This window comes from Diplotaxodon limnothrissa, linkage group LG14 (assembly GCF_057381915.1).
Source record: "Diplotaxodon limnothrissa isolate DT_005_m linkage group LG14, D_limnothrissa_male_GT1.1, whole genome shotgun sequence".
NCBI lineage: Eukaryota > Metazoa > Chordata > Actinopteri > Cichliformes > Cichlidae > Diplotaxodon > Diplotaxodon limnothrissa.
Window position 1 is genome coordinate 42,792,128 of NC_140609.1, and position 12,948 is coordinate 42,805,075.

The window sequence follows — 12,948 nt, forward strand, 5'->3', positions numbered from 1 at the left end:
TTAAGTTTACAGAATATAACATGTGGTAAGACGACGAGTTTTACTTCTCACTGTCCATGTTATGAATGATTGCGTTTTTATGATGCGTAGTAAAACGACCCCCTCTTCTTCTTCTCTGTGTTGTTCTGTGTGTGTGTGTGTGTGTGTGTGTGTGTGTGTGTGTGTGTCTTAGAAGTCAAATAATACATTAGCCATACTTAAAAAAAACATCTGAATTTCATTTAGAACTGAGATTCTAAGTTGTAAGCAGAAATCTTATGCACAGCCAGAAACATGTTTCCCCACTTTCACAATGCTGAGGTGCCAAATCCACAACCCCCCAACAAATGGTTTATTACACGCGGGTGTGAAGGGCAAGCTTTACTTACACAGCCTCACACACAGTAGATTTTTAAAGTTTTTTTGGGTACAGTGGTTTAGCCACAGATGCAACATCCACTTTTGATAAAGATCACTCCACCTGTTTATTTCTTAAGAAATTAAGCATCTTTATTAAGCTCTTATTTATACATGTCTACACAATAATAGACACCGTGTGCTCTGAGACGTTATAGTCTTCTACTTCTGCTTCCTATTTTCTATGAGTTTTCTATGAGTCTGTTGTGGCCAGTGCGATCCTCTATGCTGTTGCATGCTGGGGGAGCAGGCTGAGGGTCGCAGATGCCAACAGACTCGATAAACTGATCCGTAAGGCCAGCAATGTTGTGGGGATGGAGCTGGACACCCTCAAGGTGGTGTCGGAGAGGCGGATGCTGTCCAAGATAAAGACAATGTTGGATAACACCTCCCACCCACTCCATGACATGCTGGTCAGTCACAGGAGCACGTTCAGTGAGAGACTGAGATTACCGAAAAGCACCACTGAACGACACAGGAAATCTTTCCTGCCTGTGGCCATCTCCCTGTACAACGCATCCACTTAACACACTGTTTGCTGCTACAGCTACACATGTTTCTTTTCCAGCTATTTATTTATGAGTGACTTATGTATGTATGTATGTATGTATGTATATATATGTATATATTGTACTATTCTTAGTTAGTGTATTGTCTGTCTTGTCTTAATGTTGGTTTATAATGGAGCACTGTAACAAAAAATAATTTCCCCCAGGGATCAATAAAGTATTCTGATTCTGATTCTTCCATCGGTTTGGATTTTTAAACTCCCAACCTTTCAGTTTGTTATGAACGACTTATATTTCTAACATTTTGTGATGTAAAAGTGAACCATGTTTTTTTTTTTTTTTTTTTTTTTTTTTGATGGAAGGACTTAAGACAGGAGTTATTTAAACAATTCTAAATGACAGTGTGATGGCCATAGTACTTTATGTGGGCCAAATGTGTTAAGGATAATGTTTATCAATGTAAAATTGCAAAGAACCTTTGAATAGATTATAACATTTTGTAAACAGTTACCTCAGAAGCTGTATTGGTAGATCTATGTATGTAAGGTAAAACTATCCACAGTACTTCCACTTAAGTAGCTAAACACATAAAGTCACCCTTACCAATAATACGCTGCTCCTTAAAAAAGTAGCACAAACAGACAACTGACTGAGCAATGATAAGTAGAGCTACCCGAGGCCGATACTCAAGCAGAAGAAAATTAAAAGTTGTTGTTTTTGTGGCTCGAAAAATTAAAGAATGTATGTTTAATAATTCAACAAGACCCACACCTTCAACACATGTACATCCAAATTTTGGAACAGGCTCAACATTGCTGTTGTTCAATAGTTTTTATCCGTTTGAAAAAGTCATTTTACGGCTTTAATGTTTCCAGCTGATAAGGAGAATGAGTGCGTTTCAAATGAGCGTCCGAAGGCTTTAAACATCTGCTTAGTCTGTAACGACAGTATCAAACTACAGAGCATTGTTTTTACTAAAATTCAACATTTTCAGATGAAAATTTGGCTACTTTTTTTTTTTACTGTAACACCCACCTCAACGCCGTTGTTAGGATACTCTTGGTGATCACATTTTTTCATATTTATGCTTCTGGCACTGAGGGTATCTAATACGCATGTTGTCGCTGTGTTTTGTACTACCAGCTGTGAGGGCTCTGCTTTTGCTTTGAGCAGTCTGTTTTTATTTTGTCTCGTGAGTGTGTGTTTTTCAAACGAGATCCTCGTCAGTTTGATTTTGTTACCACAAACTTTGTGTGAAGTTCACAACAGAGGTAAAGAGATTTAAACACCCCAGTTTAAGGAGGCAGGCAGGGGTTGGACCACCTGCACAGGACAGGTGAAGCGGAGAGTGTCCGGGGAGATGTGCAGCAGAAGCAGAGGGAACATTTTACTAGATGATAAATGGCAGATTTAGATGATTAAGGATTTGTTGACAAGATTAAAAGACACGTCCGTCAGAGTTCAACAACATTACAGTTTGATTAAATAAAACTTTTTTAAACTACACAAGGGTCATTTTCTCCTCTGATAGTAATCATATTAAACATGTCAAGAAAGAAAGAGTATAAAGAAAATAGTAAATGTGTGTCTAATTAAACTCTTCCTGTGAGCCTTACATCATCCTTTAATATGTTTGGTGTTACAAACTTGAAGAAGCACAGAAAAGATCATCAGACATTAATCTAATCAGTTTTCAGCCTTCATTCGTATTGAAAAGTTGAAATCTTCCCTGCTAGACCCAAGTGCAGCGTTTAACACCGTCGGCCATAACATTTTATTACAGCTATTATTAAATGGAGAGTGCTCTTCACACACTGAGGTTAATTATGAAGCTCCACAGGCTTCTGTGCAAAGACCAGTTCTGTTTACATTATACGTGCTTTAGAAGGCATAGCATAGCACAGGTCAGCTCAGCAACATCTCGACTTTGGCTTGTTTTTTCTGGTTAACGTAATTTAGAATTAAAGTTTAGTGTTCTTAGCATTTAGGATGGCCGTGGCGAGTAACTCAAGTGCTGTAAACATTTCATCAAAAGTTATCTGAGTTGGAAGGGTGGCTGTTAATAAGCCATTCTTAAGGAAGGAGAACAGAGAAAAATAAGGCTGAGGTGTGCCAAATTACACAAGAAATTGACTGGAAAAAGAAATCAGCTGTAATATGTCTTATGGAGTAATGAATCCAAATTTGAAATATGCATGGAAGAGGTCCGAAGAGAGATACAACAGTGAATGTCTATAGCCGTCTTTAACACAGCGTGGATACTCTACCGTGCTTTGAGGCTGGATTTCAGCCAGTGTTGTTGGAGCTCTTATCCAAATTAATCAAATTATGAATGTAGAAAAGTTCCACCAGATTTTGATCGACCATGTAATACCAAGTAATGTCTGATTGGCAGCAACTTTCAGTACGACAATGATCGCAAACATACTGCCATTGTAGTCAAAGTATGCCTGGATGAAACAACGCATCAGTCATGGATTGATCTCTCCAGGGTTCGAACCTCAAGATAATCGAAGCAGTGTGGGATCATCTTGACAGAAAACAAAACAAAAGGCATCCAGCATCCAAAGAAGAGTCTCGGATGTCTTTCAAGAAGCCTGCAGAACTAAGAAATTACAAGAAAGCTTACCTATTAGAGTTTAAGCTGCGTTGAAGAATGAAAGGCAGCTTTAACTGAACAAAAGGGTAAAAAAATCCCACATTGACGGCTAACTCAAGAGACAAAAAGCATTAGAACTCAAGTCATTACCGTACTTAAGGATAAATAAGTTAATTAATTACATTAATGCATAAGCAGAAAATAACCTACAGTAACTGCTTTGCGATATGGAAGTGCAAAAGACAACTGAAAGGGAGGATAGTTTCTATTAAGGGACAGAGGAACGATAAGAAACGATAAGAAATCAAGGAGTGTGGTGTAGATAAGTGAGGAAATCCGATCATTACTACAAATTTAGTTGAAATTTAAATATTTTAACTATGGTGTGTGAGGTGGGCCCCTGGGTGCCTCCTGTGAGGGCTGTCTGTTTTCCACATTCTGCAACGGTAAAATACGACTTAGAGGCGGATATTTGTTTTACCAAATGGACAATTGCTGTTGACAAAACTCGCCTCATGGTTGACTCTGAGAAAAAAACTCTTTCCCACAGAGGGGAATAAACTTATTCGAATATGAGCTTTTTTCCACTAAGGCTTATTTTATGGGGAGATGTACGAAATTATTTACCGGGTTACAAGCAATGATAATATCGGCTGTTGACTCCTCATTTTCATTTTCTGTCTATTGAGAAAACCCAGTGTAAAAGTAGCTAAAAGTAATGAAGAAAAAAACTTTGGTCTGACAAGGAGCAGGCTGCGCAAAACCTACCTTATAGATGTTTTAATAATAATAATATTGTTTTGGGGGGCGCGTTATAGGTTATAAGCATTGAGAAAAAACTGATATCTGATATCTCACTCCTCCTTGACCCGCGGTGTGTGTGTGTGTGTGTGTGTGTGTGTGTGTGTGTGTGTGTGTGTGTGTGTGTGTGTGTGTGTGTGTGTGTGTGTGTGTGTGTGAAACAAGATCGCCTGTCACGGCAATTATGGTTTGTTTTTTCAGTCCCTTGTAAAAGGGATTCTCAAAAGGAAAAGTAGTATTCAAAGAAAAGTATTCACTAAGGGATATTTATTCATTTTTACACATACGGGGTAGGCAGCCTGTAGGTTACAAGCGGATAGAAAGTTCTTCTTTTCATCACAAGCTATGGTGTAGCCTAAAAATGCAATTTGTTGCTAGGCAGATCATCTTAAAGGTTTTTTTTACTGCGTCTGTATTATAGGAAAATAAAATACTATTGAAATCTCTACAGGAAGTCACTCTTTATTCCCATTAAGAAATACAGAGAAAATCGTCATAATATTGAAACAGAATTCAGACTATGAGTTTGCGGAAAACTAGCTGCCGCTCTGTCTCTCTATACAGCACAAAATCAGCTGCTGCATCACCGCTGTGCTTCAGGAACCAAACCCCTCCCCTCATGTATATGGAACATGACGCATCAGGTCTGAAAATGACTAGACAATTCCGGAGTATTTCCGGAAGTGTCATAAGGTCCGGATCGAGGCCTTCCTTAGTAAATATGCTGTAATTGAATATGGCATATTCAAAGCCTTCTTCTTTGGGAGAGCAGATCTCATCGGACACAGGAGAGCTGCTGGGCTGCAGAATGAAATCCATCTTGTGTGTCTGAGGCTTAGAAATTGTGAACTCCTCCTCTCTGCTTTTATTCTCCTCCCTCTAAAAACTTTTTTCTTTTTTTTTCCCAACAACAGATGGCGCGCTTCCGGAGGTTTACCCCCCCTCCCTTCTCAGGATGCAATTCGACACGCTTAGCGACAGATGGCGCGCTTCCGGGGTTCGCCCCCCCTTCTCCGGATGTCGGGGGGTTCCCGCCCCCCCCCCTTCTCCGGATGCAATTCGTCACGGTCATTACTCGCTTCCGGGGGGGAGGGGGGAGGTCAAAAGGTCATGATTAGGGCCATCAATCACTTTGGATTAAATTTTGTCATAAACCGTATGGGAGTATCTCTCTATAAGTTATTCCAATGTTCATACATTTGGCAAAGATATGTTTTTTTCCAGATTTAATTTTGAGTACATGTCATTTTTGTTTTTGAATGCTGTGTTTCACTTTAATTTACACTAAAATAAGCCTTTTTCCAAATACCAAAAATTCACTCCTGACTGTTAATAACACCGTGCTTCCCGCTAGATGATAGGACCCACTCACCATGATGGGGTGAACTCCACATGGGCATCAAAAAATCCTGTCACCTCAGCAGTGGCTACCTTCCAACCCTCGATCCTGGCCCTGATCAATCCCTCTCTCTTTTGGTTCCTTACAATCTTCACCAGGCCGGGATAGCGTTTGTTCACATACTCCTCCAGTGGACCTTTCAGTTGCTCTACAGTTCAGAAAATGAAGATAACACATCAAACAAAACAAGTCAGAAATGCTTATAAAGACTGATCTTTAGTTGATCTTTGAATCTGCAGTTTAGCTTATAATCTGCACATCTATCCTTGAACAGTCTGCCAGCTGGAGTTTTCCAGTATTTGATCTGATGTCAGGACTAATAAAGCCTGAAAAGAATATATCACCATTGCAGCTAAGTTGGCGAGTTTAAGAAGAATCCCTACATGCTAAAGAAAGTGCTTGTATTTTTTTCTTAGCTTCTCTAACATCAGATCCATTGCAGCCCTCTTTACTGAAGAAAGGAGGAAAAAAAGAAAAATGCTGTTCCAGAGTCCCCTCTGGCAGCAACAATCAAAGCCTGACACATTATGCCTAGCTTGCATAATTATTTTCATGCAATCACAATAATTGGAATTCATGTCGATAAATATGAAAGGACAGCAGAGTGAGCTTAAGCAACCATTCCCAGTATGACAACTCTTTTGTCTCACTTCTCTCACTGGCAGCCTGCACTCCTTTATAAACCTCACATCAAGCCTTAGTATTGGTTGTGTGAAACAACATGATAAGAACACAAAGGGCAACCCACTAAGCACTAAATGGTAAATGGCCTGCATTTGTATAGCGCTTTTCTAGTCCCTAAGGACCCCAAAGCGCTTCACACTACATAATAAGTATTTGGTCAATAACAAAAATACAACTCAATACTTTGTAACATAACCTTTGTTGGCAATAACAGAGGTCAAACGTTTACTATAGGTCTTTACCAGGTTTGCACACACAGTAGCTGGTATTTTGGCCCATTCCTCCATGCAGATCTTCTCGAGAGCAGTGATGTTTTGGGGCTGTCGCCGAGCAACACGGACTTTCAACTCCCGCCACAGATTTTCTATGGGGTTGAGGTCTGGAGACTGGCTAGGCCACTCCAGGACTTTCAAATGCTTCTTACGGAGCCACTCCTTTGTTGCCCGGGTGGTGTGTTTTGGATCATTGTCATGTTGGAAGACCCAGCCTCGTTTCATCTTCAAAGTTCTCACTGATGGAAGGAGGTTTTGGCTCAAAATCTCACGATACATGGCCCCATTCATTCTGTCCTTAACACGGATCAGTCGTCCTGTCCCCTTGGCAGAAAAACAGCCCCATAGCATGATGTTTCCACCCCCATGCTTCACAGTAGGTATGGTGTTCTTGGGATGCAACTCAGTATTCTTCTTCCTCCAAACACAACGAGTTGAGTTTATACCAAAAAGTTCTACTTTGGTTTCATCTGACCACATGACATTCTCCCAATCCTCTGCTGTATCATCCATGTGCTCTCTGGCAAACTTCAGACGGGCCTGGACATGCACTGGCTTCAGCAGCGGAACACGTCTGGCACTGCGGGATTTGATTCCCTGCCGTTGTAGTGTGTTACTGATGGTGACCTTTGTTACTTTGGTCCCAGCTCTCTGCAGGTCATTCACCAGGTCCCCCCGTGTGGTTCTGGGATCTTTGCTCACCGTTCTCATGATCATTTTGACCCCACGGGATGAGATCTTGCGTGGAGCCCCAGATCGAGGGAGATTATCAGTGGTCTTGTATGTCTTCCATTTTCTGATGATTGCTCCCACAGTTGATTTTTGCACACCAAGCAAATACTTATTTTCCACCCTGATTTACGAATAAATTCTTTACAAATCCAACCATGTGAATTCATGGATTTTTTTTTCACATTCTGTCTCTCACAGTTGAAGTGTACCTCTGGTGCAAATTACTGACCTCTGTCATCATTTTAGGTGGAGGAACTTGCACAATCGGTGGTTGACTAAATACTTTTTTGCCCCACTGTACCTATGAAAATATACTCACTGTATATATATATATAATCAAAGCATTTCTTTAGCAAAGTGCACATACTAGCCCTTTTTAAGTTCATTGACATATGTGCACTCAAACAGGCCCAATGAGATTGAGGGTTATACCCCAATTATTTGTGTTAGGTTTGTAAGCTTTTCCAAATGAATACAGAAAATCAGCAAAACCACCATAAAGAAAGCTTATTTAAATAAAGCTGATATTGGGAGAACAAAGCCCAAGGGGTGGAAAATGAGTAAAAAACCTGTGAAGCAGAGAATAACATGAGGGACTGTTGCAGAGCGCATGAGTGAAACAAGCTCACAGATGAGCTGACAAAGATTGGCAGAAATCACTTTAGAGCAGCCGGGTAATAAGGAACAGGTGAACATAGAGTGGAGCAGATAATTACGAGCAAAAACCCAAACAAATACTTTCAGACAATCCTAAAGCTCTTATTTAGTTGCATAGAGCCATGTGTGAACATTTTGTCTTTACATTTTGCTTCCAAGGAACCGAACTGTCTTTTAATTCTGTAATTTATTTCACGTTCTTCAGGCTTTCTGAAGCTCCTTCAAATTTTTCTTTGGACATCATTTTATTATAATTTTCAGTGCAGTCCTTTATTTGTTTGTTCCTATGAATCATTCACACATAATAAAGGCACCTAACTCAAGGGACAAATTCGTTACTGGCACATTACCAGCAGCTTGTCACAAATACACAATTTGTTTCCTGCACAAAAAATGACAACGATAACACACCAGCAAGGTGATTACCAAAGAGCTATTAGCCAAAAACTTGACATATGTCAAGAAACTAAACAAGTAGAGGACAAAAGAACTGGCAGCTTAAATAAAAACATCTACAGCAGACGAACAGAATTTGAAAGTTGTGTCCTTAAGAAATAACACAAAACTGACACACAACCTGAGAGATGCATCTGGCATCTTATGTTTGCAAGTTTCAGTAAACTGCTGCATCTATTTCCCATTTTCCTAGCAAAATACAAAGACATGATGGCTTATTAGCTCATCCTATCCTAAATAACCACTAATGTATGCCAACTATTGTCACTGCTACACTATCAAAAGCTGAAAACAAACATAAAAAACATACAAATTCATCACCACAACAACACAGTTGATAAATAAAGAAATACAGAAGCACACATGCAAATAGAGAGATGACATAAAAGTTCTCACTCAGCTCCCTGCGGTGCTGTTTTAAGCTCCAACTCACTCTAAACAACACCAACGGGGGTCTACTGCTTCCTGAGCATCAACGACCGCGCCACCTTTTTAAGATAAGATAAGATAAGATAAGATAAGATAAGATAACCTTTATTAGTCCCACACGTGGGAAATTTGTTTTGTCACAGCAGGAAGAGGACAGTGCAAAGGTTATTCACTAGTTTCAGTTTTATAATAATATAAAACTTAATTATATAATTATATTCAGGTTACATGACACTTATTGTATAAGATAATTATTTCTGGGATGCTGAATGACAATTTGATGTGTATTTTGTTGCTTTCAGTAGAAATCCTGCTGATGACTCAGTGGATTTTAGATGGAAATTCTGTGTTTCACTCACTATAAACCATCTTCTAATCAGAGGGCGAAAAAGCCACTCTTCTTATTTGGTATTAGCTGAAGAAAATATTTAATCTATACTGACCGTCATCGCTGTTGTCGTCCACCAGGATGACCTCCTTGAGCAAGTGTGTGATTGACAGCTGAGTGGACTGAGCGCAGGATCACCGACAGAGCCTCGTTGACGAAGATGAAGATGAGGGAGATTTGGGGAAGGTCTCTTGAGTAGCTGACCTTTCTACATCTGTAGAAAGACACGACACAACACCTGTAAACTACTTGCATTAAGTAATACGAGGTGCCAGTGGAGCACTAGAGTGATGGTTTGGGAAAAGTAGTCTACAAAGTTATACAATTAAAAAGACAATCATGATTTTGTATTGATGAGCCCATTTACCATGATTTCTAACATTTCTGATCAATTGAATGTTGTATTAAATAACAAGGAATATGCCTTTCTTTTTAAAAAATGAGGACATTTCTCAGTGAACCTTAATTTTTGAGTGCTCGCATATTTAATTTTGAATTTGTAAAAAAGACTAAACTACCTCCATAGAGCTGCTGACGTCTTGTTCAATGGGGCTGAAAGGCAGAGCAAGTGCTGCTTCCTGTTCAACTATAATCACAAGGATTTATTTTCCACATTGGCCTTTTAACTGCATGTGCTGTTTCAGATAGAAACCCTATTTTAAACTTGTTTTGTTTAAACAGCTCTAATGAAGCGGAAAGCGGCAGGGTGAGGCTTTGGCTCTAAGTTTAGCACATGTGGGAAAGGAAGGGGCTTCTTTTATTGTCTCCTTTTCACGTCTTTTTTTCTTTTATCGATTATCTTATTTCCTCTGTGAAATAATAGCTAATTAGAAGTTATTCTATAACAAATCCAGTGTTTTCAATTCACGAGGTTGGAGAACACTTTTTTAGGGTTTTTGGCAGGAAACCATTAGAAAACAGAAGGCAACATTAACAAGATTAACCACGAAGAACTGGGACATTTGTCACCTTTTTTCTCCTTCTGATACAATATTGCAAAAGTCTTGAGGCATCCTCATTTCGTTATATTCTGCTGGGAAAATGGGAAATAGGCAGAGCAATTCACTGAAACGTGCAAACATAAATGGAAATACAGTACATAAGGCAAAAATGTACTTGAAAGTCAATATTTGGTATGGCCACCTTTACTATCGAACATAGCCTGGACTCTCTCTTTCCGGAACACACTGCTTTAATAAATGTTGAGGTCTGGGCTCTGGGGAGGCCAATCCATGACTGATCTAGGTATACGTTTACTGCATTCACCGTGTGTTTGGGATCATTGTCGTAATGAATAAAAATATGCCTTTTCCAACTAGATGCTTTTCAGCTGGGACTGCATGATTAATGAAAATCTTAATATCTGGTTCATATTTCCATCAGCTTTCTCAAGATTCCCAACACCACTGGCAGAGCCTTCATCGTGTTTTACAGATGGATGTAAACACCCTCTGTTGGAGTCATATCAACAATTATTTGAACCAAAAATGTCAAATATGAATTCATAATGCTGTAAGACCTGTTGCCACTGATATAGTCCAGTTCTCGTGTAATTTACCATACCTCAGCCTTTTCTCCCTGTTTCTCTTCACTAAAAATGGCTTCCTGACAGCCTTCCACTGAGACCGTTTCTGATGAGGCTTCAGCAAACAGCAGATGGATCCATTAAAGGGCCAGTGCATCTCTCAGGTACTTCAAGTCTTTGCTTTTCTTTATATTTTTCTACATCTTAAGGACATGATTTCCAGATACAGTTCATCTGCTGTACAGAGTTATTTAGTCCTGCTACTTTTCCGGTTTCCTCAATTTTTTTAAGGACTCACAGCACGCCAGATTTTTGGGAACCACCTAGTTGGTTCAAAATGTTATTTTTACCTATCAGATTTTGTTATCTTTTAGATTCTTAAAGTGCTATGCTGTGGTGTGCTGGGGGAGCAGCACAGCAAAGAAGGACTCATCCAGGCTGGAAAAACTGATCAGGAAGGCTAGCTCTGTGGTCGGCATGAAGCTGGACACCCTGGTGACAGTGGCAGAGAAAAGGACACTAAAGAAACTGATGGACATTATGGACAATGCCAGGCATCCTCTGCACACGGCCATTAACAACCAGAAGAGTCTGTTCAGTGACAGGTTGCTTCTCCCCAAGACAAGAACTAACAGACTTAAAAACTCCTTTGTCCCACACGCCATCAGACTGTTTAACTCCTCTCTGGAGGGGAGAGGGAGGGGAAACAGGAGGACAAAGGAGGGGGGAACAACTAAGCTGTAGTGCCTCTTCACCTCACTGTGCAATACCTTTTGTGCAATACTTTTGTAAATAGTCAACAGTGCAATAGACCTCAATACTCGATACTTTGGGAGCCATAAACATCATTAGACCAGTGCACATATTGGTAAATGGACTGGTTCTTATATAGCGCTTTTCTACTCTTCTGAGCACTCAAAGCGCTTTACACAACTTGTGCATTCACCCATTCACACCCATTCGCACAAGCACATTGTTCTAGGTGCTTTCTAAGTAACATTCACACACATTCATACTCCGATGGATGCATCGGAGAGCAATTTGGGGTTAATATCTTGCCCAAGGATATTTGGCATGCAGACTGGGGGAAGCCAGGAATCGAACCACCAATCTTCCGATCAGCAGATGACCTGCTCTACCGCCTGAGCTACAGCCACCCCCTTATTGTCTCTATTGTGCTCTGTCTTGGTTGTTGAGTTGACTAATGTGGAAATAAAATTTATCCAGCAGTAAACCTGAGTTTGCGGTGAGGGAAGCATCTTGTACAGTACAGCACTTTCCAGCAGGAACTTCGATAGAATGTAAAATAAAACATTTTGTGTATTTTAAAATGACATTCAGTGTGTTTTTGTTGTTGCTGCACTAATCAACCACTTACTACTAACTGCAATGGTAGTTTATTGGATTGGAAAGTGTGGCGATGCTCGCCACCTGGTCTCCCTTCTTGCTTGTTGGTGTGGGCAGGTCTCATTTGTAGGTGCTGAAGAGCTGCTGTGGCTCATTTCCATCAGTGGCACTGGCAATACCTGGGCTCATTCTGTCAGTGAGGTAGTTGAAAAACCCCAGTTGGGTAAAGCGTTTGGGGGTTTTTGTTAACAGACATGCTTATCTATTTAGTTGGTGTTATTTTTTTCAGCTAAATTTTTTAGTGCAATTAGCACTTTCAGCATCAATCCATAGCAATGTGTTGTATTTTTCACATTGTCTGTGTGTAAAATACATATGTAAGCATAGATTACACAAAGGATCCTGCACGCCAAGCTGGATACAAATAGAAATCCCTGGAAACAATTCTTTCTGCGCTTAAGAGCAGCTTCCTATTGCAACGCTGGAGGATTTGTCACCATTACTGGATACGCTGCAGAAGCACAGCAAAGCAGTGACTGTGTGGAGTCGAAAACTATTACACCAACTACACTACACAGTCACCCACATTACCCCAATCACTGGCGTGTTTACACAACAGAGACGCTGAGTCTTTGTTACGGGCGCCAGCCACTGTGGCCTCGTTGTGTGGACACAGAGAGACCTTGCTGTGACTCGCGTCTTCCCTGCTGTGGATTTCTGGAAACCGCGCTTAAAGAAAGCACAAGACTTCTTT

At 40.2% G+C, this 12,948-nt stretch overlaps 1 protein-coding gene and 1 pseudogene across 1 annotated transcript in view; one reads left to right on the plus strand and one right to left on the minus strand.

The window, feature by feature from the left end:
* LOC146619634 (polypeptide N-acetylgalactosaminyltransferase 17-like) overlaps window positions 1-10,341 on the minus strand; it is a 28,408-nt pseudogene extending 18,067 nt beyond the window's left edge.
* Window positions 10,342-12,267: 1,926 nt separating this feature from the next.
* Window positions 12,268-12,948, plus strand: part of eif4h (eukaryotic translation initiation factor 4h) — a 5,249-nt gene continuing 4,568 nt past the window's right edge. The window contains exon 1 of the mRNA XM_085370253.1: window positions 12,268-12,311. Coding sequence (XP_085226379.1) covers window positions 12,268-12,311 — 44 coding nt within the window. The remainder of the gene's footprint in view (window positions 12,312-12,948) is intronic.